The 25956-nt window shown below is 45.6% G+C and overlaps 3 protein-coding genes across 3 annotated transcripts in view; 1 reads left to right on the top strand and 2 right to left on the bottom strand.

Moving 5' to 3' along the window:
- Window positions 1-964: 964 nt before the first annotated feature.
- T265_07813 (hypothetical protein) lies at window positions 965-22852 on the top strand (the record flags this gene model as incomplete). Its single annotated transcript, XM_009173442.1, has 3 exons — window positions 965-991; window positions 7864-8023; window positions 22725-22852. 3 exons carry the CDS (start codon window positions 965-967, stop codon window positions 22850-22852), a joined length of 315 nt encoding a protein of 104 aa, XP_009171706.1.
- Window positions 8975-17984, bottom strand: T265_07812 (hypothetical protein; the record flags this gene model as incomplete). The annotated part of the gene is made up of 6 exons (XM_009173441.1): window positions 8975-9093; window positions 9172-9311; window positions 9944-10083; window positions 10858-10935; window positions 15197-15332; window positions 17914-17984. 6 exons carry the CDS (start codon window positions 17982-17984, stop codon window positions 8975-8977), a joined length of 684 nt encoding a protein of 227 aa, XP_009171705.1.
- Window positions 18065-25956, bottom strand: part of T265_07814 (hypothetical protein) — a gene marked incomplete at both ends in the record, with an annotated part of 34174 nt that continues 26282 nt past the window's right edge. The window contains 6 exon segments of the mRNA XM_009173443.1: window positions 18065-18232; window positions 18273-18315; window positions 18328-18443; window positions 19189-19293; window positions 23028-23292; window positions 23382-23918. Of these exon segments, the coding sequence (XP_009171707.1) occupies window positions 18065-18232; window positions 18273-18315; window positions 18328-18443; window positions 19189-19293; window positions 23028-23292; window positions 23382-23918 (1234 nt within the window).

A 25956-nucleotide genomic window follows, 5' to 3' on the forward strand; every position in this document is an offset into this window, starting at 1 on the left:
GCTACAACGCTGGTTTGTGCAGGACTCTTCTTTTCTCGACAAGGATGGTTCTTTACGAGAGACATTGAATCTCTCGTTTATGATATTCTACAGTCTAGTTTGTTGCTACAACGCTGGTTTGTGCAGGACTCTTCTTTTCTCGACAAGGATGGTTCTTTTTGCAAACGGAACTGAGACTCGGGGCTCCGTGTCATTTATGAAGGTAATGGAAGGATGAATGAAAACGTCTAAGAGTTAACATTAACAGAAGAATTGCCATGCACAAGTCTAAATATCAAATCAAGAAGTACTCCTTACTTTCTGTCAGGGAAAAGAAAATTATTGGTTATTACAATCGGTTGCCTATAATAGGTTGTTTTTTTCGTGAATTTAGGAGCGGTTAGAACCACATATGAATTTGCCCACGCACTACGTGTGTTTCTAATAGCCCCCGATTTCCAGGTCCATTGTTGAAATTTCCAAAATGGATACAAACAAAACAAACTTACTTTTTGATGGAAGCGTCCGGAGAGAGTGAGGTTGGTGTGATTCCATGTTATCCAAAGGCCTCTCTTCGGTCACTACACCACGAATGAGAAGCTTACCGTCTATGCGTTCCTGTGTAAACGTGCAACGTGGAGGAGACTTATCTGCCCGACGTAAGCGACGTAAACGCACAACCTCATCGAAACAACGTCGACCGAGTTCGGACGCAAATGGGTACCATGACGTCGCCGATGTGGGCTCAACCGATCCAGCAGGTCGATAGCCAAGAGGGGGTGGCAGAGCTGGCTTCCAACATGTATCCGTATCAGTCACAAAACGCCGCTGAGTACTATCGGAGTCCTGAAACGGTGAAAATAATCACCTCAGCGGAATACAAATTTTTGTGCCTCTGGGATTCTCGAGCGGAGGAATTTAAACAACAGGCATCGGGCTCTGATAAGTATCGGGCCTACGAGAATCAAATTTGAAGATTTAAATTATGAATACACGATGTAGTCAGTTGCCCGTAAGTGGTCTACACACACCAGTGATCCAGCCACATCCAACTAATGGATCTCAGTCGAGCCGACTACTCCTCAGGACCAGTCCGATCTTGCTGGTTTCAAGGAATACATTACAAATGGCTACTGGGCGAACGGAGTATCTTTGGGGTTGGATTTTCCGAGGGATAAATTTGTGCGAACTGTAACTGAGCTTATCAAGGGGGTCCGAGTAAATGAATTTGCTTCTGGGTTCCATTTAGAATGTCTCCAAAGATGTGCCGTTTTGTTGCACAGTGGTGTGTAACACAACTGGTCAGTAGTCAGTCAAATTAAGAAATCCTCCCCTAAGATCCCGTAAGATGATCCCTCTTAAAATTATGATAAAAAAACAAAATCGTAAATCCGTAATTCGAAAGAGCTGATAGGTACGATGGGTGCCCCCGCACAATCATCACAGGGCGGAAAACGATCGCAGCTACCTGAGTTTTGACCGCAGAGTGAGCGATGATTGAAATAAAATGGCCATCTTTCGGGTGCAGATCAATGTCACAACTTATATAGTGAAGAAAGTTGGTTGCTGGTAGTTACCGTTAGTTATTCGTACCCTCCGCATCTTGATGGCAGTTCATTTTCAGTTCTTACGACTCACTAGATGAGAGCTCGCGATGGCGAAAACTGGTATCGTTGTTAACAAGCTGTTAGCACTCATTTAAAAACTGGTTTGGTCTTCGTCAGGAAGGTGAGATTCCTGAAACTAACCCCCAGAATGCCTGGAACCTACTGAGACCCTAAAACTCCACCAAAATCTCCAATGGGAAGCCGGTATGCATCCAGACCAGTCGATCGATGAATCAATTCAGTAAAGCTGAAGAGTGTTCAGGCACGCCACAAAAACACGGCGGACCACGATAAGTGTTCAGACGTCTCATAGAAGCACGATCGACGTTAATGGGTGTTCACAAAATGCAGATCAGACAGCCTGGATCAATGTCAAAAAGTGCCGTTGTAAATTTTGCACTCGCCTGTTCCAATAAAACTGTTGTGTTCCTTGTCGGCGTCTTTTTTCAGGCACTGGAGCACTGGATTGGGGACAGTAATCAGATATAACAGACTCAGCTAATCTCCCGCTAGCTTTTGGAGAGCTGTCAGCAACTTTATGAGTATTGTGTTCCGTCAAGGAAAAAAATTTGCTTCATAGTCTGGATGAGATGACCCATTTCAATGTGACTATCGCTCAGGTTCTAGAGGTTCGACTTTACCTCGTTGATATCTCTCACGCCAGAACATTGTTCCACCGTTTCGTTCTATTCATGCTGTTATTGTCTTTTGCTGTTGCCGACAGAGTGTAAGCCCTTGGTAACAAATGGCCACAAACTCATCTGACCACCTCACTGGTGAAATTAAGTTTTGGGCTTTTTCCCGCACGACTTGAATTTCAGTGTGCGTGGTTTCAAAATTCAAAACAGCAGTTCATATTGTGGGAGTTTCATGGATCGTGTGAAAAAGTCATGTGACTTTGTCTCGGAGTGTACTACCTGGTCAGAATTCACGATAAATTTGCTCTTGAGGTCCAGCCAAAAAGAAGGAATTATACTACTGGCTTTTGGAACTGAAATGTTGGCGGGTCAATTTGGGGTGGCTAGATTTCTTGAATGACTCCGGTAACTCTGAACTTGATATATAGGACGCTACAGATCGGGGCAGCATTCAGAGGGTGTCCAGTGACTAGTAGACATGCTAAACCCGAATAGGAGCGGCACACTGTTACCCTAAATGGAATTTCATAGAAGATTGTTCAGGGAATCCGTTCCTTCAAAGAAAAATAATACAATTATGAATACACATATCGAGCGGGCAAGATGGTCCAAGTGGTTAGAGCGCGAATTTACTAACCGGAAGGTCCGTGGTTCGAACCCGACCTCTGCCTCTAGACTTTTCCTGTCTAGGTTCGGGCGACCCGGCAGTATCCCAGCCCTCGTGCAACCTTCGGGTGGCATGGCAGCTAGGCACCGAAAGGGTGCTACAGCTGAACGGTTTACACATATCGAGCTAGCACGGTCTAAGCAGTTGCTACGTATTTATCATAGGAGAATACTCCGAATGATGGATGTCAGCTCATGCGTCGTCCACTTTGCCTGTTTGATTAGGCTACAAATGGCCTGAAATACGGACAATCTATGAGATAAATTGCGCCTTCGGCAAGTCATGGACACGCGGCTGTTGAAGTTGACACACTACCGTCCGTCCAGTAACTTATGCAACTAAAGTCGAAGATGCTTAGTGTATGATAAACAATGGAGAGACAATACCATAATGGATCGATTCACGGGCGGGATCCGACGACTTCTATTGTTGATGTAGTTGAGAACCAAGCGAACGCCCTGGATGGCATGAAAATTAGGAAAGCCGAGGAAGCAAGGAGACTGGGGAGCAGACTAGTCACATTGAGAAACGCCTTATCCGTGAAAGGGTAACGAAACGGAGCTAATTCTCCAACTTGGATCATAGATTCTCAAGCGGATAGCAGTTAAGTGTTCGGGTGATGACAGCCTAGTGAACTTGAGCATCAGGATGGAGTAGGATTATGGAGAACGGCTATTGAATAAGCCGTGAGAAGCCTTGGAATGCAGTGCATTGCAATGCTGAAAAACAAGCGAGTCATTTGGAGAGGTCTGATTGTCTCTCGACGATGTAGACTTGTGCAATATGCGGACGTACGTATCTATGCATAATCGACCCTGAGGGTCTTCAGTGTACTCGTCCGTCCACCTCATAAAATTGTCCCGTTTTCTAATGACTATCCAGCCGATAGTATCACCATAAGTCTGACAACACCACTGATAACATGGCTATCATTGCTTCATAGGCGGTGTGTTAGCTGGCAGATCCTGGTAATTGTGATATACTGGGAGGAATCGACGGATGATACAGAGTCCTCAGTTTCAAAAACTTATCCATTGTAGTGCACCATGCTTAGACCGGATGAGGGCTTACAACATGCCTGTTCGTCCGCCCAACCTATTCCTTCGGATTTACTCCAGCGTCAAAGACTTGAGTGCAGCAGTGCGCAAACCGTTCGTGGCTACTTCGAATACGCAGGCGTCCGACAGTTGACCGACGAGTCCACTTCGGATTCATACCAAAGAATATAGTGATGTTTGGATATTATGTTCCGTCAGGAAGAACAATGACTCCTTGAACCTCAATAACTTAGTTGTTGCGTGCGAAAGTTGCACTGAAGAATTTGAAAGAAGGAAAAGCTGTAGAGATCATCATCACGTGTTCGTGCCTGATGGCAAAGACGGCTGAGTAATTCAGCAAGACGAATCCAGCTGTTAGGAGAAAAAACTCATCAGTAGACGAGCACCGAAGAAGGGAGTGATGTTTGGACATTATGTTCTCTCAAGGAGAACCTCGATAACTTAGCTGTTGCGTATGAGAGTCGCGCTGAGGTATTTGACAGAAAGTTAGAAAAGCCGTAGAGATCATCACGTGTTTCTGCCTGATGGCAATGACCGTAAGGAACATGATGACAGTTGGATCAGCTGAGTAATTCAGCGAGACGAATCCAGCTGTTAGGAGGAAAAACCCATCAGTAGACGAGCATTGATTGTGGTGGCTGGATATCATAAAGTACTGGGAGTCTTTGAAAGGGGACTCCAATCAAAACCAACACTGTTACCGAGCTTCTAAAGCACCCTTTTCTGTGAAACACACATCTTGGGCCATCCGTGTCATTATTCACATGGTCTTGCACAAAATTCAGTGAGCCAATTATGTGTGGAGGCCACCAAATCATGCAAGTTGTTTGTCACATGCTATCTGAAAAGAAACGACTACGCTGGGAATTCGATCACGCAGTTCCCTATTTCCTATAGACTAGTATGAGATCCTTTTGAATGAAATATAGCCCTACCCCAAGAGTGAAGTTCAAGTGACGGTTGAACCAATGGACACTTCCCAATTACTGACTGTAGTTCGGAAGACGTATGGCGCGAAGTCGTTATAACACAGTCCCGTTGTTCTCTCTCCTTCTTCAAACTAACATGGAAAGTAGTTCAAGAGTGTCTAGTCTAAAAGAGAGAAATAGACAAGCGCCGAGCTCACGCAACATTGGAACTACCCCTCGGACAAAAGCCTTTAGCTATCCTTTCGAGGCGTTTTTCTTCATACATCTGATACAAACGCCAATAGCTAGGAAGGAGACCATAGTACAGCGCTAGTTCTCGAATCGAGAGAAACAAAACGAAAACTCTTTTTGACTCAAACCAAACCGTCTTGCAACAGAAGGTCTCTACTGTGCATTTTTGCTCGACTTGAGATAGGAGGTTCGTAGGACACTACTTGCTCGGAATTTTTGCACTGGGTTTGCCAGAAGATGAGCTGGAAAAAACTGGAACCTTACAAGAGTTCTACAAATCACTTGACAGCCCATGATCGCTTTTGGTAGTTGTAGTACCCGAGTTTCCGTAAACGTTATGTTCAAATCGCGTGCACTTGATATCTATTCGCACTCCACTTCGACGTTACAGGAGAACTCAGCTGAATCGGAAGATCAAGTGGCAAACGTGTCGCGAACCATCTCTTGGAAGGGATCATTTTCTGATCAGTGGTCTGTCCGGAGTGGGACAGCTACATATCCAAGAGGACAACCAAGAACAGCCCTTTCTGAGGTGATCCTTCAAGAGAAAAGGATCGTCTGTTTTAGAATAATCCGCAGAAGGAAATCATATCGAAGTACCACGATTGAGTAGAACAGTGACAAGAGGCGAATTATGATCGGTGTACCCTTCCCGGTACTCTACGCAGACCGTCCCTCAAGTAACTTCTTATGGTTGGTCACCTGACCAATTTAGGAGAGGTCACTATCAATCGTGCCCCTGCGGTAGTCCCCCCGAGACAGAAGGGATCTGAAGTCAGAATTATATCTTGAAGCTTTCAGCTAACTCGGTTAGAAAGATGACCAGTTGGCTTCGCCAACAAGAAAAGTCGATGGAAGAACCGTGCACTGGTCCTTATTAGGAGGAGAGACTGGAGAGCCACGTAGGTAGTATTGTTTTCCAAAAAAAACACCAATCCCAACCCGACTACTAGCGAAATTGGTCTTAATTTTGATTGTCACAGTCCTCAGTTGTGCTCATTTTCACTACAACCCTAATAAGCCATTATTCCAAGACTTCGGTGAGGCGCTGATCTACACAAACATCCCGAATCAGACTATTTGTTTCGTTTCCGCACGATTTCCTTTCTCGTCTCAGTTTACTTCACATCAACACTACCATTTGTCCCTGACTTGATATCGATTACGAGCCGGACGGAATTGATGTGAGACGGCAGAATAAATCTAATTACTGGATTTGAAAACAAGATTGGATATAAATAGCTCAGAAAGATAAGATATTCAAACAAGGAACAGGGTTAACTCTCCAGCGAACAACGTGTGTGTGTGTACTTATAGACTGTCTGGATTAACGAGGAGCTTGATTATTCATAACGATAATCAAATTAATTCAAGACTTCTACCACCAATTTTTATGTGTACTCCTCTGTATGCTCGTGCCGAGCATCATACGTTGGTCGTACGACAATACATTTGTCGGACAGAATACGGGAACACAATCCCGTATCACTGAGTGGTAGTTGGAAAAAACCAGGCTCAAGTGCGATTGCATCACATTTGGCCAAAACCAATCACATCATCGACAAGCGTTCACTATCATGTAACAGGTGCATCTGAACCGATCACGACTGGTACAATCCAGACTGCTATCGATCGCAGAGGCGATTGGCATCCGATTGCTTGATTCACGATTTTGCTTCCAAAAAAGACTTGTGCGACCTCTGAACTTGAACTCGTTTGCGAAAAATCGGGTCCCACAATTCTGTTTGACATTGACGTTACTTACCTGATTCCGTGACCCATTGACCTACCCCTCATTCAACCCCTCTTTGAGTTCTACTTCTCTTTTCACGTGATTTCTGGTACCATATAAATTCGTAATGTATTACCCAAGAGGAACAATCACAGAAAACAAGCTTTGTTCACTACCCTCATTGTTCTCATGAAGTAAAATCGACGGATTGATAGTGGAACAGGATTGGAGATTGGTCATCTCTAATGACTCAGCTGCCGGCTGGACTGTAGTTAATCTCCCATGCATTCTCACTATAACAGCGGCCCAAATCCAAGTTATTTGAAAATGTTTGTAACCTTTACTCTGACTGTCGCCAACACAAGTCACGAACTATTGGGACAACGCCCACAATTTCGGAAAGTTACCTGTATTGGGACGGATGGGAAACTCACACCAGTCGTACGACCATTGTATAGCCCTGGACTGCACGGATGCCAGCGCTGATGAGAGACTTGTCTCCGATATTTCTTGTTCTGTGTCAACCAAACACACTTGTCACTTTCCTGCTCACCACCAGAATATCCTAAACATAAGTTTTATTTTTAAATTAAAATCAGTTATCGGGGATAGCCTACTTTCCCATGGAATTTGTTCCAAGGAGTATGGAAACCAGCGATTGCACCAGTGTAAGGTATAAACACAACGTTGTTTTTGACTCCACATACAGTAAAACATGCCTAAATAGTTTGGATACTGATACTCTGCTAACTTGTGTCCAGAGTACAAATCTAGTAAGTTCAGCAACATATTCAATCACATACCTGTCTTAAAATCAGTGACGCTTATGCAATCTCGATGATAAATTCTGTAGCGTGGTCCAGCAGTCGGGAATGGAGTGCAGTTTAACCACCTGTATTGCTTATACCAGTGTCTTACGGGCTTGATGTTCTATATGAAGGGAGGTGAGTCGGCTTCACTTCAATGATCGCGGACGGGCTGAACAACTTTTCAGGAGCAACGCAAGTTCTTTTATTCTTCAGGAACAACTGGAGCCAGCGCTCGGAAACCAGTCCGATCGCCCAGGTTTTCTTGTTGAATTCATGGGTTGCCTGGACTGTTGGCTCACCAAAGACAATACAAGCTTTTCAACCGTCCTACTGAAGCAGACAACTGTCGTTACATATACAACCACACACCCGGGTTAGTTGGTTTGTCTGGAATGAAGACTTTCATGATTTCATAGTGTCCCGTTGGGATAGAGGCACTAGCTGTCCGAACTCGTGGTGTTTTGACACCACATTATCCAGCCTGTCTGAAAAATCGAAATCCCTATTTCAAAATCGTTAAACCAGATGTCAGCATCACCGCAAAGTAGAGATAAGTCGTGTGTGAAGTATGAATTCGCACGGTTTCCGGACAATCAGTGCATGTGATACATCGGATAATGTATTTGAACGGAGTAGCGAAATTTTAGATATAGGGGTCTTTCTTCTGATGGATACCGCACGTGTCTTTCGGGGGATGATGCGATGCATCCCCCGGCCTCTACTCAGGGGGGGCTATTCTAGGGGATATTGGTTTTCGACAGTTTACACCAGCATGCTTTTGGGAAGTTTTCCAACGATTCTACTGTTAGCATATTACGTATGGATTGGGAGATAGTGATGTCACACACTGATAATAACGGTGATAATCTGGAATGTTTGAGAACCGGTAGCCTATGAATGTAACGATTGTGTTAATCAGCTGAACTTCGAATTTTGCTGCGTTTTTCATGTTGGATTTAACCTTTTGCTTCTACACGCGTCATCACGTCCACATTCAAGTAGGCTAGCAAAGTGAGTTTCGATCCAGTGAAAAACTCTTGCAACCGACTGAGTAGTCAGCATTTTCGGAAAAGTATGGTAACAATCGGTAGATTTGTTGCCGCGCTACGTTTCGCTTTTGTCACAAAAGCTTCGTCGGGCCAAGTGACTAGGTCACGAAGTTGATCGGGACTTAAGGTTGAAGGACAACCAATCAGCTAAGTCAAGCTAAATTTCCGTTAGGTGTCGGCCCGGGGGATTTGGTGTATTAGGATGGGTAACCAAGCGTTAGACCGATGAGGAAACCTATATGGATTTGGGTCCGGCCTATTTCTTCTGGTTCGGTTCAAGAGCAAAACGACGCCCAGCAAAGAAAATCGTTCAAATGTAACATACTTCCGGTGCCTAGCTGCCATGCTACACGAAGGAGGCACAAGGACTGGGATACTGTCAGGTCGCCCAAGCCTAGACAGGGGGAGTCGAGAGGCAGAGGCCGGGTTCGAACCACGGATCTTCCAGTCAGTAAATTCGCGCTCTAACCACTTGGTTCATCTCGCCCCCGTTGCGGATCAAAACCCATCGTATTTGGAAAAGTTTGGCGACAGTCGGTTGATTTGTTGCCCAGAATAAATCTACCGATTGTTACCAAGCATTTTCGAAAACGATGGGTTTTGATCCGTTTACTTTACGGATGTACCTCTTTCAGGACAATAGCCTCTCTTTAGAGAGGATGTGTGATTGAGGGAATATTTCAGCACTTAAGGTTGATATATCTGAAACTTCGAAACAGCGTTGAAAACAAACCCTTGTATACTGCGGGTTGGAATATGCCTATTTTGTGCCTTAATGTAAAGAAACCCAAAATACGAATTTCGCATCATCGTCTTTGCTGGGAGGGAACACTGCTTTCGGTGAAAAGTTGGGTGGTATTTTTGGGTCTCCGAATGGTCTTTCGATCAAAAAGCCTCACCGGACCGGAGTAAGGTGGCCTTGGTTGGGAGTGGCCTCTCCTGGGGCAGAGTTTATCGGGTGAACATCTGTGAGCCAGCTACGAAAATTTGGTCACAACCGACATAGTCATGGGAAACAAACAGTTGGAGTGGATCCAATCCACGAAAGCGACAACATTAGCTGACAAGTGCGCCGCAAAGGCCACACAACAGGCCATAGCATGGGCAGTCAAACGGAATCTTTGACTAGTCATCCAATGAAAAGAGTGACCGGGTATTTATCGCCTGTCCTTACCGGGACCAAAGCGGCGGAATTAGTTGGATAACCGTTACCTCAGTGAAAGATACAAAAACGATCCGACCACTGGGAACTCGACAGCCCATGATCAGCTTCGCCCTTCTTCAGGCTCATCAGTCCATCAGTCAGCCTGGTTGAAACAAAATTGTATGGAATGCGCAAAATACACTCATTTGTACACCAACCTGCTTTGAACTGGAGACTCGACTGAATCGCTATGCTATTCTTCAAATGAATGTGCTGCACTGGAGACTCGACTGGATCGCTCGTTTATGCTATTCTTCAAATGAATGTGCTGCACAAAGGCCACCTCCTGTTCATGATATCACACTATAAAAAACCGTTCAACTGGAACAGACTTCCGGTTCCTAGCTGACATGCCACCAGAAAAAATCTCGGGTTGTGGGATATTACCAGGTTGCTCAAGCCAAGACAGGAGTTGAGACTGGGTTTGGTCCACGGACCTTCCGGTCAGTAAGTCTGCGCATCAACCACTGAGCTATCTCGAACTCCATGACCTCGAAGATATGCGGAAAAAATACATTGTTCATTTAGGATATTGGATCGAGACAATACAAGTAACGCTGGCGCCAGGCGGAATCCTAGGCAAAGACCACTTTGCCCCCTGTGATTATGTACTGGTGTGCAAATGAACGTATTTCGCGCATTCGGTCACTGTTTATGTTACTTATCTACCCGTGCGATGACCCTTGAAGCCCGTTTGTCAGTGACCTCGGTTCAATCCGACTGATTGCTGACTTTTTAAGTTTTCACGCGAACTGCGACTAAGCTTTCATGGCCGACCTAGATAGTTGTAAAATGCAAATGAGTCTATTTCGCATATTTTGTGCGATTTGGTTTCAAGCAGAACACAAGGTTGACGGAAACTCGGGGACTGCGCCTACCTGATGAGCCCCAAAAAGCGCGAAACCGATCGTGGGCTATCGAAAAATTTCCACAACCTTATGAGTAGTGCGTTACGAATGTAGCTGTATCGCGATATCTCGAATATCGTACCAACTGAAACATGGGGCGGCCTGGTGCACCACATTCAGTTGCCTGAAAACATCAAGAACGAGAGATTCAGCCGAATTTCAGGAAAACCGAATCAGTTTGCAAACGAGTGAGCATATTTCGCTACTTGTAAAATTGTTGTGAATGTCCTTGTTGTAATTTATTCTTCCTTCGCATCCCGTCATTCGTCAGGTCTCTGGATAGTAGTTCAAACGCTCTACCATTCGCCTATTGAAGGCTGATCGACAGTGTGACCTAATTGTGGCTCTTTATGCAGCCACGTAGTTTGTGTTAGGCCCTCTGGTGACAAATATAATATTTTAAGTAAACATTCGAAGCATACGCCTCTCCTTCACGTGCTCATGTGAATAACACTAGAATAAACACGCCTCCACGTGAAGGCAACCGCTCACAAGGTTGCCGAAATCTTTTCGAACGCCCACGACCCGTTCCGCATTTCTTGAGGCTAGATGGAGACCCAACGTTTCCGCAAATCCGTTAAAACTAAATTGGTGTATAAACGAGCGTAATTCGTGAAGCGCGTCTTTACATTTATGATTAAACCAGTTTTCGAAAGATAAATAAATCATTAAAATAACCATTCAGTTCTAAAACCCTTTCGGTACCCAGCTGGGATGACATCCCAAGGAAGCACGAGGGCTGAGACATCGCCGAGTCATCAGGTTTAGACAGGAGCAGAGGTTGTGTTCGAGTCACGGACCTTCCGGTCAGTAAGTTCGCGCTTTAACCACTGAGCCATCTCGAGTTCTTTCAGCTTCTAATGAAAGTACCTCCAAGGTAGTCGCATGAATCCAAAGAAAATCTGAAGCACGTTTTTCCTCCTTGATTTGTTTCGACTTTACAGCCAGGACCGTATGTGCAACCCACCCCTTGGTCTTGCGACTGGTTGGCGGGAAGACACGTCACTATTGAAAAACACCGCTTTTGGATAGAGTTTCTACTGTGAAACGGAGATAGAGCGGTTGCAATCAATCGGACAATCACGACGCCTCCCGGGGCGTGTTCTCAGCCTTCTTGGGCGTCGTCTGAATAGTGGAGGAACACGACTCAATGGTGGGATGGCTTGAGACAGTGGTGCTGTGAACTGCAAACAGATGTTGCTCATATGTTTCATCAGTAGAATACTCCGTTACACTATGACTCATCGCGGTCAAGCTGCGATGCATCTCCTACCAGTTGGTAGTATGAAAACATATGTAGCTAATAAACCAAGTAGTAGATTTCGATACTGCCTCCGCAGGCCGCAGACCTACCAATAGTCTGACAGTATTAGTGACAATGCGAGGAGATTAACGATTTCGGTGCGACTTTTGCCCCGTATGTGAAGTCAAATTAAGCTGAAAATCCGAGCACTGTACACCTGCTTCATCCTTATTGGGGGATTCTCTGAGCACCACATTGTCGATGCTGATTGGATGTAAATCCCATATCGCCCTCCCCGCCACTCCTGGCCGAACGGTTAAGTGATCAAGACGCCGCGAGCCCACAACTTCCTACTTGGGTTCCGTGAGGTCGACGCCGCGAGCTCACAACTTCCTACTTGGGTTCCGTGAGGTCCGCACTGGTGATGATTCCCAACAAAGACGGAACAGCTGTAGTGGTTTTCGGCTTTTGATTGACCTCAGTCGTGGGACGAAACCTCCACTAGCGTAGTATTAGACACACCTCGGTTGTTGCATAGCCTCGTTGCGCCCTCACGCAGTTGCGTGGGCCTTGCAAGCCAACTAGTAGGCACTAACGCAACGTCACCTATTTCGTCGTTTGGATTGATTGTTCTGGCTGAAAAGGATAGGCAAGCTGTAGACCGGCACTGGGCATGACCGCCTGGGCACAACTTGCCCAGTCTATTAACGGTCTGCTCACGTCTGGTTTCCGTGAGACATGATTTTAGATTCTCGGGATCCCTACAGTAGTAAGTGGAACTAGACTGGCGAATAAACACGTGCTAATGTGCAAACAAGCGCGAAGCATACTACTCATGTTTCACTATAAATAACAACCGTATCAGGTGAAATAAAACACGCTTCGTTATCAGCTTAAAAAACGAGTTTGATGTGGGTTGTGTAAAATTATAGAAATTTCATACTTAGCGAAACACACTCCTTGCATATCAATTTGATTTTGACGGGGGAGTCGCGTGGAAATCAGCTGAATCTCTGGTGCATGGTGCCTTCAGCAGCCTTGTGAGTAGTGTATTACGTCCATAAAATATATACCTGTTAGGCAGTAAAACTTTGGCCCCTTGGGATTTCAACGCTATGAATTCATGTTCCAAAGGGACCTCTGCGATAAGCCTTACTTAGGAAGTATTTCTTATAGTGATTGCCTATTGATCAGATGGTAGCAGTTGATCTGTTCGCTGAGCTTTGTAATTGGTTTACAAACGTTCCTTCACCAAACGGGTAGATATTACCAGTGCGAACACTTCTATTAGCTTCTGAAGAATACTCATTATCTCTTGACGTGATTCGCGAACTGGGAGACAGCTTTCTTGGGAGTTCAGTGATTGGTTCTTGACTTATGTTGCATTGCGATCTCCCATCTTTCTTCATTGTTATGGTATTGACGCGCCAGTAAGTAGTACTGGTATATTTGCTGTCAATGATGATGATTATGGTTCTAATGACCTTGTGACTTAGTTACTGCGTCCAGACTGTTGATCAGGTGGTGGAAGTTGATCTGTTCGCTGAGCCTGACAATTGACTTGCAAACGTTTCGGAACATGTAAGTAGACATCGCCAGTGCATGCACTTCTGGGGAAATATTACTGAAGCAGGCTAAGGGTAGCAAGATGTAACGGACAGTTTTTGAACTAAGAAAGCGTTCCACAGAACTGCCACTAGATGTGGACATCCTGAATACCAAATTTACGCATTATTACAAGTTAAGCTCATAACAAAAGACCGCCATCATCTTTTTGGTTGATCTAGGGTGTGTGCTACGTTGCTCGTCGGAGATGCATATCAATCCATCCGATGTCGGCCTGTAGTCAATCAAAAAAGATTGTACAAATCAACCGTACCAAGAAATTTGTGACAGTTTTTATGTCCTCAATTTTTCTCATTTTTCTGCAGCAGTTTCATGTTGATGTGAGAAGATTTGGTAATATTCCATAGATTTCATCCTGTCAGTAAAGCCAACCTATGCTGAAAGTCCGAGAAGCACCGTAGAGCCATTTCATCCTTGTTGGGAATGATCATATCAGGAAACTCAGAGTTTCGAACCCGCGACCTTCCGGCGGGTTCATTGCCTCGGATCCGTGATCCATCTATATAGATGCGAACATGTTTTCTCACTGCTTTATCTGTTTAGTGAGTTGATGCTACCGGGACTCATCAGCCTTATTTCTTAGTGGAATCAATCTCATGATCCGAATCGCAGAGGATGCATGGTGTTTTTGTTAAGAACATTAGGTCAGATGTGCGGTCATATCCCAACGCAACGGTCACAGTAGCACGGGCTGTTAACTGGGAATGTTATCCGTCAGTTACGAGGATGTTACTATGTTTTTCGAAACCAAAACCCTCTGCTCTGGTCTTGATTTTTAACCAAACCTGTGGAGGATTTGTTCGTCAACAACTGCAGTCGACAACACCACACACAGGCACAGAATGTGCGGGCAAATTCATGCTTCTCCACATCCTCATCCAAAGCGATGTTTCCCCAATACCGTGGCTTTTGCGTGGACCTTGGTGCATTCCAATGATCGAGAAAGAACGTGGAAGTAGACCGGAAACGATTTGCATGTTAAACGCCCGCAGGCTTCATTGTTAGATTTCTCCTCATCTTTCTCCCGCTCACACACACACACACATACTAACGCCTTTGGTCGCGCGAGATAAATATAGTCGTGCGTGTATATGCGCCGGTTTGAAATGATAAGAGGAGCAGAAATCAATATTATGATTGAAGACGTCAGAAATAGTCGGGCGCGTCAAGAGGAAGCTAGTCTGGCGCAATCACATGACACCAGATAAATTCGATCGCATCAGAGGGCTTAGATAAGACTGGAACCAATGACGGTTAGATTCCGACTTCTCCAAGCTCGTATGCACTGTGTATTTGCATGAGGGCACCCAGGTCTGTCAGGTGGGATAAAAAAACAGACAACTATAGCAGAATTGTTCAGAATGCATCAATCGTTCGCCACCAGGAGCACCACACTGTCGTCAAGGGCTTTGTCCGCATTAGTCTGATTGGTTACATGGATCGCCACAACGCTGCGGTAATCCCGCAGAAAAGCGTTCAGCTCTAGCACTCTTCCGGTGTCTATCTGTTATGCCACCCTAAGGAAGCACGAGGGCTGGGATACTTCCAGGCTGCCCAAGCCTAGACAGGGGAAGTCGAGAGGCAGAGGTGGGATTCGAACCACGGACCTTCCGGTCAGTAATTTCGCGCTCTTACCACTTGGGTCATCTCGCCTCGGTAAAAGAAATAGTGGCGAAATAATTTGGTATGTGCGTCTGATGAACTCAGGGCCCCACCTGAAGAGCTTATTTTTAAGGTCAGAACTTTTGGTCCAATAGAGTGGCTTGATTCCAAATGCTGCCTGCGGATAATTTAATCAGCACCAGGTGATACAACCACCGACGACATAGAAGCATGTATAAGTTTTCAGCTGTTACAGTTCGGAGATATCTGCCACCTGGCACACCGAGCTGTCTGGACTAGGATCAACTTCAAACGAAGTCGATGAAGTCTGTCTGGATTGATTTCAAAAGTTTGACACATATCGCTCACATGCTGTCTTGATTTTTACGATATATACTTGATTATTCCTGTACGGTTGATGCAGATGCAATGAAGCACGCCGCTGAGTACAAGGCATTCGAACAAACCAAACCGGTCCTCAGGGGATGTGAGAAACTCAAACGAACTAAGCGCAAATCTTTGTTGAATTTATTTAAACGAGTGAACAAGATATGGGCTTGAACCCAGTCACTTGTATAAAGGGCAGTCTGGAATGTTGCGAAGCCAAAACTCATCTAAATTCATTTCTTGGCATCGATAAAATTCGCAAAACCAAGTGTCATATGGACAGTTTGACTAGACCAAGCTTATTACAAGAGACCAGAGGGAAAAAATTGAACACGGTAGGACCGTCGCATCTACTTGGACGAATATTCCAAAATTATTTAGAAACACCAAAGCCAGACCGAATCACGCAAGCACTAGAGGGAGACTAAACCACATCTGGAGACAGTATCACCTACTGACTTACACTAGCGAAGACGCATTACAAATAGAAAGAAAGAAAGCGTTCAGCAAGAAAGCAGCAGAAACGTGAGTTTCCCATGCTCAAAATGTGACCATCGGCCTGAAACTCACTGCAAGAGCCGAACACTTATTACGCTATGGAGGCCTGAGCAGCAGACTTGGACGAATATTCCAAAATTATTTAGAAACACCAAAGCCAGACCGAATCACGCAAGCACTAGAGGGAGACTAAACCACATCTGGAGACAGTATCACCTACTGACTTACACTAGCGAAGACGCATTACAAATATGATGAGATTAGTGTGAAAGCTGATGAGAACGCGCACATGGAAATAGCCGAATTTCTTAAGTATCCCTCGAGCACCAACTTTTACAGTAACAGAAAATCGAGCTGCGATCCTTAAGCTAATTTTCCCGTTTCTCATGTAACACGGAGTAGTCTATTACAAGAAAGCAGCAGAAACGTGAGTTTCCCATGCTCAAAATGTGACCATCGGCCTGAAACTCACTGCAAGAGCCGAACACTTATTACGCTATGGAGGCCTGAGCAGCAGTAGTTAGCTTGCACTCAGTAGAATACAACGCTACTCGATCCAATGGTTCGGGCGAATATCACCCGTACCCCAAAGAAATACCGTCTGATACTGTCTTCGGCAAAAGTGCGAGTAATTCACCTCTAAAACCCGTCTATAATTCTGGTTCGCCTGGTTTACGGGCACCAGACAGTTGTGTTTTCGTACTCTTTATCTGCGTGTTGCACCCGACTGCATTTTCAGGATGGAGACCGACTCACCTTACCGTCTCTATCAAGAATCCCCCGATCGACCGTGCAAGACAGCACGCGATACGCATTGGGTGATAAACAATAGCGCTTTAAAAAATCGTTCAGTTGCGGCACCCTTTCGGTGCTTAACTGACATGCCACCCAAAGGAAGCACAAGGGCTGGGATAATGACAGCCCCCCCCCCCCCCACCCCCGCGGAGGTCTGGTTCGAACCACGGACCTTCCGGTCAGTTGATTCGCGCTCGTCCCCCCCCCCCTAGCACTTATACTATTTATGAAGGACATCGTAGTCGGCAAAAAGCTTATCCAAGTTTACATTGGTTCTGGTTACAGCTGAAAAACCCGCTAAGAAAACAAGATTTATATCTTCTTTTCCGCAACCATGCCTACTGGCCGCATATACACCTGAACAACTATTTCCGCTGACGTTGTAACATGTGTTCTAAGATACTATAAGCCCACGTGCTCATCATTATTAAATAATAATCGTTCATCTGTAACACCTTTTCGAAGCCTAGCTGCTGCGCCATCCGAAAGGAAGCACGAAGGCTGGGATACTGCCGGGTCGCCCAAGCCTAGGCAGGAGAAGTCGAGAGGCAGAGGTCGGGTTCGAACCACGAACCTTCCGGTCAGTAAATTCGCGCTCTAACAAATTGGGCCATCTTGCCCCGTGATCATTCATAACGGATGGGTATGACCGAAGAGTCCAGATTGAGGTAGGGAATTGGATGGAGATCGGCGAGTTGGGATGTGTTAAGGAACGGGTTGTGCTTCACATCTGACGGGATGGTAGTAAGCCGGAAGACGAGAAGGGAGGGCGTGGCAACACGGTGTTCCAAATGAATCACTACCAGCTTCTCTTTCACAGACGCTTCGTGCAAGTTGCTCTTAGCTGGCAGTGAATAGTGTTACGCCCACACCATGCAGCTCGGTTTTAAGCCACCTGGTTTGTTTTCCACCATAGCCTGATAATACAAATACGCCCGCTGGAATGCGCACAAAATCGACCGTAGAAAACATTCCACAGTTGTCCGCTTCCGATCCAACAAGAGGGCATTTAGTGTGACCATGTGAGGGTCACTGCCACCGATTACGGTTACCTGGATCCAAACCACATGCACGAGAAATGTGATAGATTAGACTGCAACAGCTATTCGTCAAATTGATGAAGGTGTAGGACACGAATCGATAAGAACGAATAAGAGACTAGGTAGGTCTGAAGATGTGACTCGAAGTATAGTCCAGCTCCACTGATGATAGTATTAAAACAACGGAGATATGATAACCTGTATGCTCTGACGAAGTATCCCAAAATAGTCTAGAGAAGGGTGTTTGATGACAAGATCTAATTCACTTACGTGATTAGTGAGTTGGGATGATAGTGCAGTGTGGCGCGGCGAGCTAAAGAATTACCGATAGAAAAGCAAATGAATACAGTACTCGGAAATTTGAAAACTCTTCGAAAGCCCACAACGGGTTCTACCCTTTCTGAGGTTTATCAAAGAGGCAGTCTCCGAATTTCCATCGGCCTTATCTTCCACCAAATTACATGCATGTAATTAATTAAATACACTCAGTTGGGTGTCTCATTAACGTCAATGTTATATGCAACTGGAGGCACTTTGCCATCGGAATACAAATTGGTGTTCCAACAGAAGAAAAACCCAGAAACCATGGGACTGTGCTTAACTGATACGTCCCAAGATGATCGAAACTGAAAGCGAGTTGTCTGAGGGTTTTCAGCGACTTTGTGAGCAGCATATTCTGCGATGTCTCGAATACCAACACAACCGACACATTAGGCAGCCTTTGTGCCGCATATTCACTTTACCAATACCATAGATGAGAGATTAAGTTGAGTCTCCTATTAAAACAAAATTATTGTTGTCCTCCAACCTAAGAACAATGTTCAGTCAGTCCCTTTCATATTGGTGACGGAGCAGCAGCAAGGGGTGGGGGGTTCCCCGTATCTCATTGGTCTTACGAAAGTGATGTAGAACGAGATGAGCAATCACCGCCTGCGTATCGAACGATTACGACTTATCCAGCATGCAGCGAAACAGTCAGACGAAGCGAACAAAACGTTAACGTTGAACTGAAACTGAATAACAAGTCAATGATGTAACAGCAGAGTAGGTGTGTATTCTAAGAATTCACAAGCGGAAGTTGAGAACCGGATCGGGGTTATACCCCAGGCCCAGGAAAAACAAAACCGTTAAAAACAAGGGAGTGGATCAAAAGTAAAAAACGTGTTCAAATCAAGCCGGTAGCAACCTTTGATGACAGAGGTGTTGGACCCAGGGGTCTGCGGTTGCTATTCCATCCACCCAATGTACCGGGTACATGCTCAGCGATTGCCACATCAATGAAGTCTCCGATCTGAAAATGAGGAAGTGAACAGATGAGTGGCAAAGAATGATCTAAGTTACCCAAACTCGGCAAGGTTGACAAAACTCTACCGTCAAAGTGTGGTCACACAGCACAGAAAGAGAACACACGCAAAAAGCGAGGGGTCCTGTACTGGATGATTTGATTGAATAAATTATAACATGGTGAATGCGGCCCGGAATGTCAAGAAGGAAAATAGTGTGTATCATGTGAATAAAAAAAACAATGCGAAAATAGGCCGCGAACGAAAGCGGTTACCGGAATTCGGGCACATTGAGGTTTTCTGTTTAGTTGTGTGAAAGCTAGGAGCAACACACAGTAATAAACCCAACTTTTGGATATCATATACACAAAGCGCTTTTTCTTGGACAGAACAGTCATCAGAGTAAATGACTAACAGGTAGCGTGACCCTCGGGCGCTACTGGTGCCTGCTGTAAGGGAGCTACTGCAAAAAGAAACTACTGACAAGTAACGAGTACGCAAAGTTACAAACAAATCTACGGAGGTTGAGGAAGGCGAGTCTGAGACTGGTGGCAGGCTTGGACAGAGACTGACTAGGAAGGCCTGACAGGCGGGCCAATCGACCGACACAACCAGGACGGTTACTCGAGTCCAGTGGTTCCCCGCTATGGTGTGAACTCACCAGGACAGGAAGACGACTGTTTAAACGAAAGTGATGCGACCGTGAATATAAGAAATATATAGGGAACTGAAACTGCCGTACACGTACTGAATACAGGCACCTCTGTGAGTGTAAGATCGCATCCTTAATAGCCTATCCTCGCCAAGAGAACAAAACAAGACTGCACAATATATTTGACTTTACCTTATTCCAGCAAACCCCCTGAACTTAGGATGGCAGAACCCTATTTTCTCGAAAAAATAGCAATGAGCGAAGATCAGGAATTGATATGGTCCTGTAATGACATCACTGAAAATTGCACCACGAGGGGCAAGACGCAGGAATCCTTTTCACGTAGTTCACCATATAACAACTGCTTGTTGGTCATGAATTTCTAAGTCGCCTAGCGTTCATACCTTATTTTCCTGAACACTTGCTAAAAAGTCAGTTTTCTAGGGCATGAAGCGTAGCAAAACAACAAGAAGTGTATGTAGGGTCAATTTTCAGAGACTACTGAGCAGTCTGAGCGTGAAAGAAAAGAAAGCATTCAGCTGTAGCACCCTTCCGGTGCCCAGCTGTCATGCCACCCGAAGGAAGCACGAGGGCTGGGATACTGCCAGGTTGCCCAAGCCTAGACAGGGGAAGTCGAGTGGCGGAGGTCGGATTCGAACCACGGACATTCTGGTCAGTAAATCGCGCTCTAACCACTTGGGCCATCTCGCCCCCAGTCTGAGCGTTCGTGACACCAGCGGTTGGTGGTAGTTTGTAGATTCGTTTCATCCCAAACTAGTTCGCATATTCGAACGGGCGTCACGCTGATTGTAGCAGGGTGTTTGATGACCGCTAATCGACCGGTTTCTAAAAACAGCGGTATAGGTATTTGAATGTCAAATGGCCTGGCGTTCATACTGGGTGCGAGATACTCGCCAACAGCTGGTATTACAGTTAGCCGGGAGAAAGTCGCATGTTTCATCAGACATAGTCAAGTGAGTGTGGAAAGGAAAGCGTTCAGCTGTAGCACCCTTCCGGTGCCTAGTTGCCATGCCATCAGAAAGAAGCACGTGGACTGGTTGCCCAAGTCTGGACAGGGGAAGTCGAGAGGCAGAAGTTGGGTTCGAATCACGGACCTTCCGCTCAGTAAATTCGCACTCTAACCACTGAGCCACCTCAATCCCTAGGAGAGTTGATGTATCTTTGTCACAAAGACCATCGTTTTAACATTATTAGTGACATAACGATGAAAAGTCTTATTATTGGAGTCTATAGCAGCACACTCGACTAAGAAATATCATTTTCATCTTAATTTGCCAACACACCCGATTTGGAATTCACATACTAAGCAGAACTTATGGAAATCCGGTGACTACCAGCTGAGCTTCAAACGTGAAACCGGGTAATGGACCGTCTTCACCAAATCGATCAGCAATATTTTAGCGCTCACTTGAATATCGATCCGACTGAGATAGTTTTTGTACAACACATTCAACTGAAAAATTACATAGATAACAGAGTTATTTGACTCCCCCGCTAACTTCATCCTAATTTGCGAATGAATGGCCAATTAGAACGTTTGAGACCACTCCGAAATGTTGTCACACATCGGCCGAACCGCTTCTACTTTGTCCGTATCTAATTACGACCGTTAAACGAAATCGCTCAGTTGTAGCACCCTTTCGGTGCCTAGCTGCCATACCACCCGAAGGTTGCACGAGGGCTGGAATACTGCCAGGTTGCCCAAGCCTAGACAGGGGAAGTCGAGAGTCAGAGGTTGGACGAAGCCGATAACGAAAGGTTGCACGGTAGCCACAGCTGAACTTTGAAAACAGGATCAATGACATCAACGCCATTGCTAAGATAGATCCGGCATTACAATAAAGGCATGATTATGGAGCCTGCGTGGCATAAGACGGTATAACGAAGAATACCATAGAAACCGTTACTGATAGTGCGAAGGCGATGAACACTGTGTGGGAGCCGTTATGAGTGGTGGTATGAGGAATCTATGCTGTAACAGACGAGGTATCTTAATGGCGATCCCCACAAGTACATAGCCCGTCACCGTGCGTGTTCGTTCAGCATTTATTGACAAGGCGTGAAATCCGCAAGTCTGTGAGTGTCCATGTGCAAATCGGATGGCGGTAGATGTTCAGTACAGCTCCTTCCGAGCACCACTGATGCTCCATTCAGAGGCCGCAGCCGTTACGCTGGTCATCGTAGACAGTAAAATCCGTGGTGCCACTGAAACGCCTTTGGTGAGATGGCTCAAGTGGTTAAAGCGCAAATTAAAGCAGTTACGCTGGTCATCGCAGACAGTAAAATCCGTGGTACCACTGAAACGCCTTTGGCGAGATGCCTCAAGTGGTTAAAGCGCAAATGCACTAAATGGAGGGTCCGTGGTTCCAACCCGACCTCTGGCTCCCGACTTCCCCTGTCTAGGCTTGGGCAACCTGGCAGTATCCCAGCCCCCGTGAAACCTTCGGGTGGCATTGCAGTTAGGCACCGAAAGGGTGCTACAGCTGAAGGATTCTTTTACTTCAAAAAGGTTCGTAAAATGTTTGGTTGGCCCCGCCCAGGTTGTCATCGCTCGACCCCATCACTGATCCTTGGCTTGCTTTCTACGCGCCAGCTTACAGCAAGATGCACGGTAGCTGGCAACGGCACTTGATGCGACAAAGCGATACCATCAAAATTGTTTTTACACAACAAACGACAAAATTATCCATAAAATCACACTAGAGATATCTCATCGGGGCTAAAAGACTTGAATTTGATTTGTTGCTTTTTTTTACCAACGAAAAGCGGTCATCACTCGATGCAGTTCGGCAACTCTGGGCAAACTGCCTCCGAACAACTGGACAGACTACTATTGGCAAGCAAAACCAACTTGTCAAACGGAGAACAGAACACGCCCGGTGGAAGCACTATGAGTGATAGAAGGTCAGCATTTGAGGGGAACTCCAAGAAAACGAGTGATTTCCGGGTTAGATATAAACTACAAACATCACTGACAATCGTGGTGAAGAATTTGGAAAGCGAAGGTCGGCCGAATGAAGTGAGAGACCGAAATGCGTACATAACCAAAACCAGCTGGTGACTACTTACATGAAACCGTTTGGATAGCAGAGTTCTTGAGGAATCATCTGCCAAGTGAAACGGTCGTTTTGTATTATTTGAGGCATCCGGAGGATTTTCAGTGGGATCCACGGGGCTGATGAATCCTGAAATGACCACACCCAATTCGCGACGACGGTAGGTGCCATGCTGATCAGGATAGATGGCTGCAAAGTGTAGACGAGTTCCACGCTTCCTAGCCATCGGACAAGCATCACGAACCTCTTCTGCCAATTCGCGCAACGAACAATCAATCCTGGGAAGTAGTGAGGAAAAAAGAAAAGTCCGAGAAGGAAACGCGACATGAGATTGTGTGAACATGGTTCTTTTGGTAAGTAGACCTACCATGTATTTATCTGAAGTTCATTTTCCGGGAACCGGCCCCTGTCGTACTTGGACAGCGAATGATGCTTTCCGTTGGTGGAGTAGGACAAGCGAATGAGGATCGGACAGGTCTCTTTGCGGTTGATGGTTGATGAAGACGCGTGCCGTGAGGAACGCGACTCCGAGGGATGTGTGGATTTGCGCTTAGATTTGCCCTCTTCGAGCCTCTTATCTCGGCGTTCACGTCTCCAGTTTTCTGGTGACACATCTCGACCCTCGGCTCGTACCAACACGCGGCGTGTTTCATCACCCAGGCCATGTTCCAGATTGGTAGGGTCATTGGGCCGGCTGGCCAAATGCACGATGGAGGCGACCAAGGGAGATCGACTCCGACTACGGCTCACTCGGTCGGAGTGATCAGTAGGAGCAGGTCGCCGCGTGCTTGAATCCGCAGTGGGCAACGAGGGCGGATGTAGACGCGATAGCGGAGATACTGGACGAACCAAGCTGCGCAGAGTACTGCTGCGCCCCACACCGTTCTCCATTTTTGCTGTATTGCTAGAGGAGAGACGACATCGAATAAAATCCAAGGAAAAGTTGAACTACCGGAAAGACATTAGTAGTGAAAAAATAAGTAGTCCATAACGCAAGGTAGATAATTCAGTGGAACTATATTTGCGCTCGTTTGTGCAGCTATCGCTCTACCCTGAGGCAGACTGTTTTTATTGCGCATCTGGTTTCTAATCGTCCGCAGAAATATGTGACCAAAATAAGTGATGTACCAGATGAGATCAAACCAAACTCAACAAGTAGAGCTCCGTACATTAACGTTCACAGCTAGATAAATTTGGATTCTACAAACTGTCACAATGCTTGAGAAGAGTACATGCGTTTGCTTGTTTGTGATAAGGACAAGAAATCAACTTCCTCAAACATTCCGGGGATTCGTCAGTGGTGATTTGTGGCAGCATTGCAGGTTTTTAATCGCGACCACAACAGTAGAAGTATTAGGATTGGTCCCACGAGGATCGCACTGCAAATCCTCAAGCCCAGAAGTAGCAAGAAGTCGAAAGATACACGGGAACTGACAAGTCGCGTATTATCAAGTTGTGGTAGAAAATAACGTCAAAAAGACCAGTCCTAAAAGTCAGTGCCCACAAAAACAAACAAACTCTAAATTGAAGTGTGCTTTAGGAGCACAGATGCCGTGAAACTTGGAGGAAGTAGGGAGGCTCAGACGCTGCCAGGTTGCCCAAGCCTAAACAGCAACAGTTGAGATGCCGGGGTGGGGTTCGAACCTTAAGCACTGAGCTACATGAAGCTCAAAAACAGGTGACCGGAACGGCATAAGGAAATACATTGCATAGGTCAGTATAACACTAAGAATGCAGACAAGTTAATAAGTGCCCCGTTACTACGCTAACAAATATAACTGATCGGAGATTGCGCGGACCTACACGGCTCGGCAGCCGATTCATCACTGTTATCCAATCAAACTCGCGAGACTCTGAGCTCAGATGTAACATTGAAAAAGTCCTTTGAAGGGCGCAATTTACATGAACATACTGTTTAGAGTGGCCGAGAGGATTCCACACTAACATTTAAAGAGAACAAAGCTAAGCAAACAAGCGTAAACACTGCAATGTCCGTTGACCATCTTAGGGAGAAACCAAAAACTGAGCCATAAGAAAACAAACGAGGCCTCCTCAAGTGTACGGATGCACCAGCGATATATCTTGTGTCCAATCTGGACAAAAGTTCCAAACATTTTCCTGTTTCCTATACTGCTACATACCCCAGTAAACAAAAGGAAGGAAGCTTTCTTGAAAAACAATTCAATTCATCAGCTATAAACCGTATACCATAGGCCCATTAGCTTCAGCTACTATAGTTTCGATCACCTCAAAGTGTGAGACTGTGGGACTTAGATCCAAGCATTGGAAGCGATGCAGCTATAAACGTATACCATAGGCCCATTAGCTTCAGCTACTATAGTTTCAATCACCTCAAAGTGTGAGACTGTGGGACTTAGATCCAAGCATTGGAAACGATGGCCTCCAACTATCTGCTCACCGGCCTCCACCACAACCCCTCTCCAACTGTGGAATGATGCAGTACCATCAACCTAAAGAATAATGGGCCAGATTATCCGATTGCACTAATCAAAGAAAGATAACATGAGAGAACTTGAAGTACACAAAAACAAATTTCCAATAATGTTCTCCGTTCGCAACCGAAGCGAAATCCAACTCATTACTTAGCCTCAAGGGCTGGCAGAATATGTTCCGCTGCTAAATCGAAATATGAATTTGCCGTATTCAGTCGGTTTACTTTGGGTAAATTACAGAATGAGGCTAGGCGAACGGTGACGGATGAAACCGGACCTAAGCAACTCTTTGTGATGTCCCCCATCAAAAGTGACTTGACAGCTGAATGTTAACTAAACGCCGGCCACAACTCTAACAAACTTTAATACTGGAAACAGTACAAACAAGATATTCAGCTGGATTCCGGATGAGTCTCTCGAAAAACCAAATGAGTGTAGTTCGCCAGTTTTGTACAATTTGGTTCCAAGTAGAACATAAGGTTGACGGAA

The sequence above is a fragment of the Opisthorchis viverrini genome, assembly GCF_000715545.1.
Source record: "Opisthorchis viverrini unplaced genomic scaffold opera_v5_186, whole genome shotgun sequence".
NCBI lineage: Eukaryota > Metazoa > Platyhelminthes > Trematoda > Opisthorchiida > Opisthorchiidae > Opisthorchis > Opisthorchis viverrini.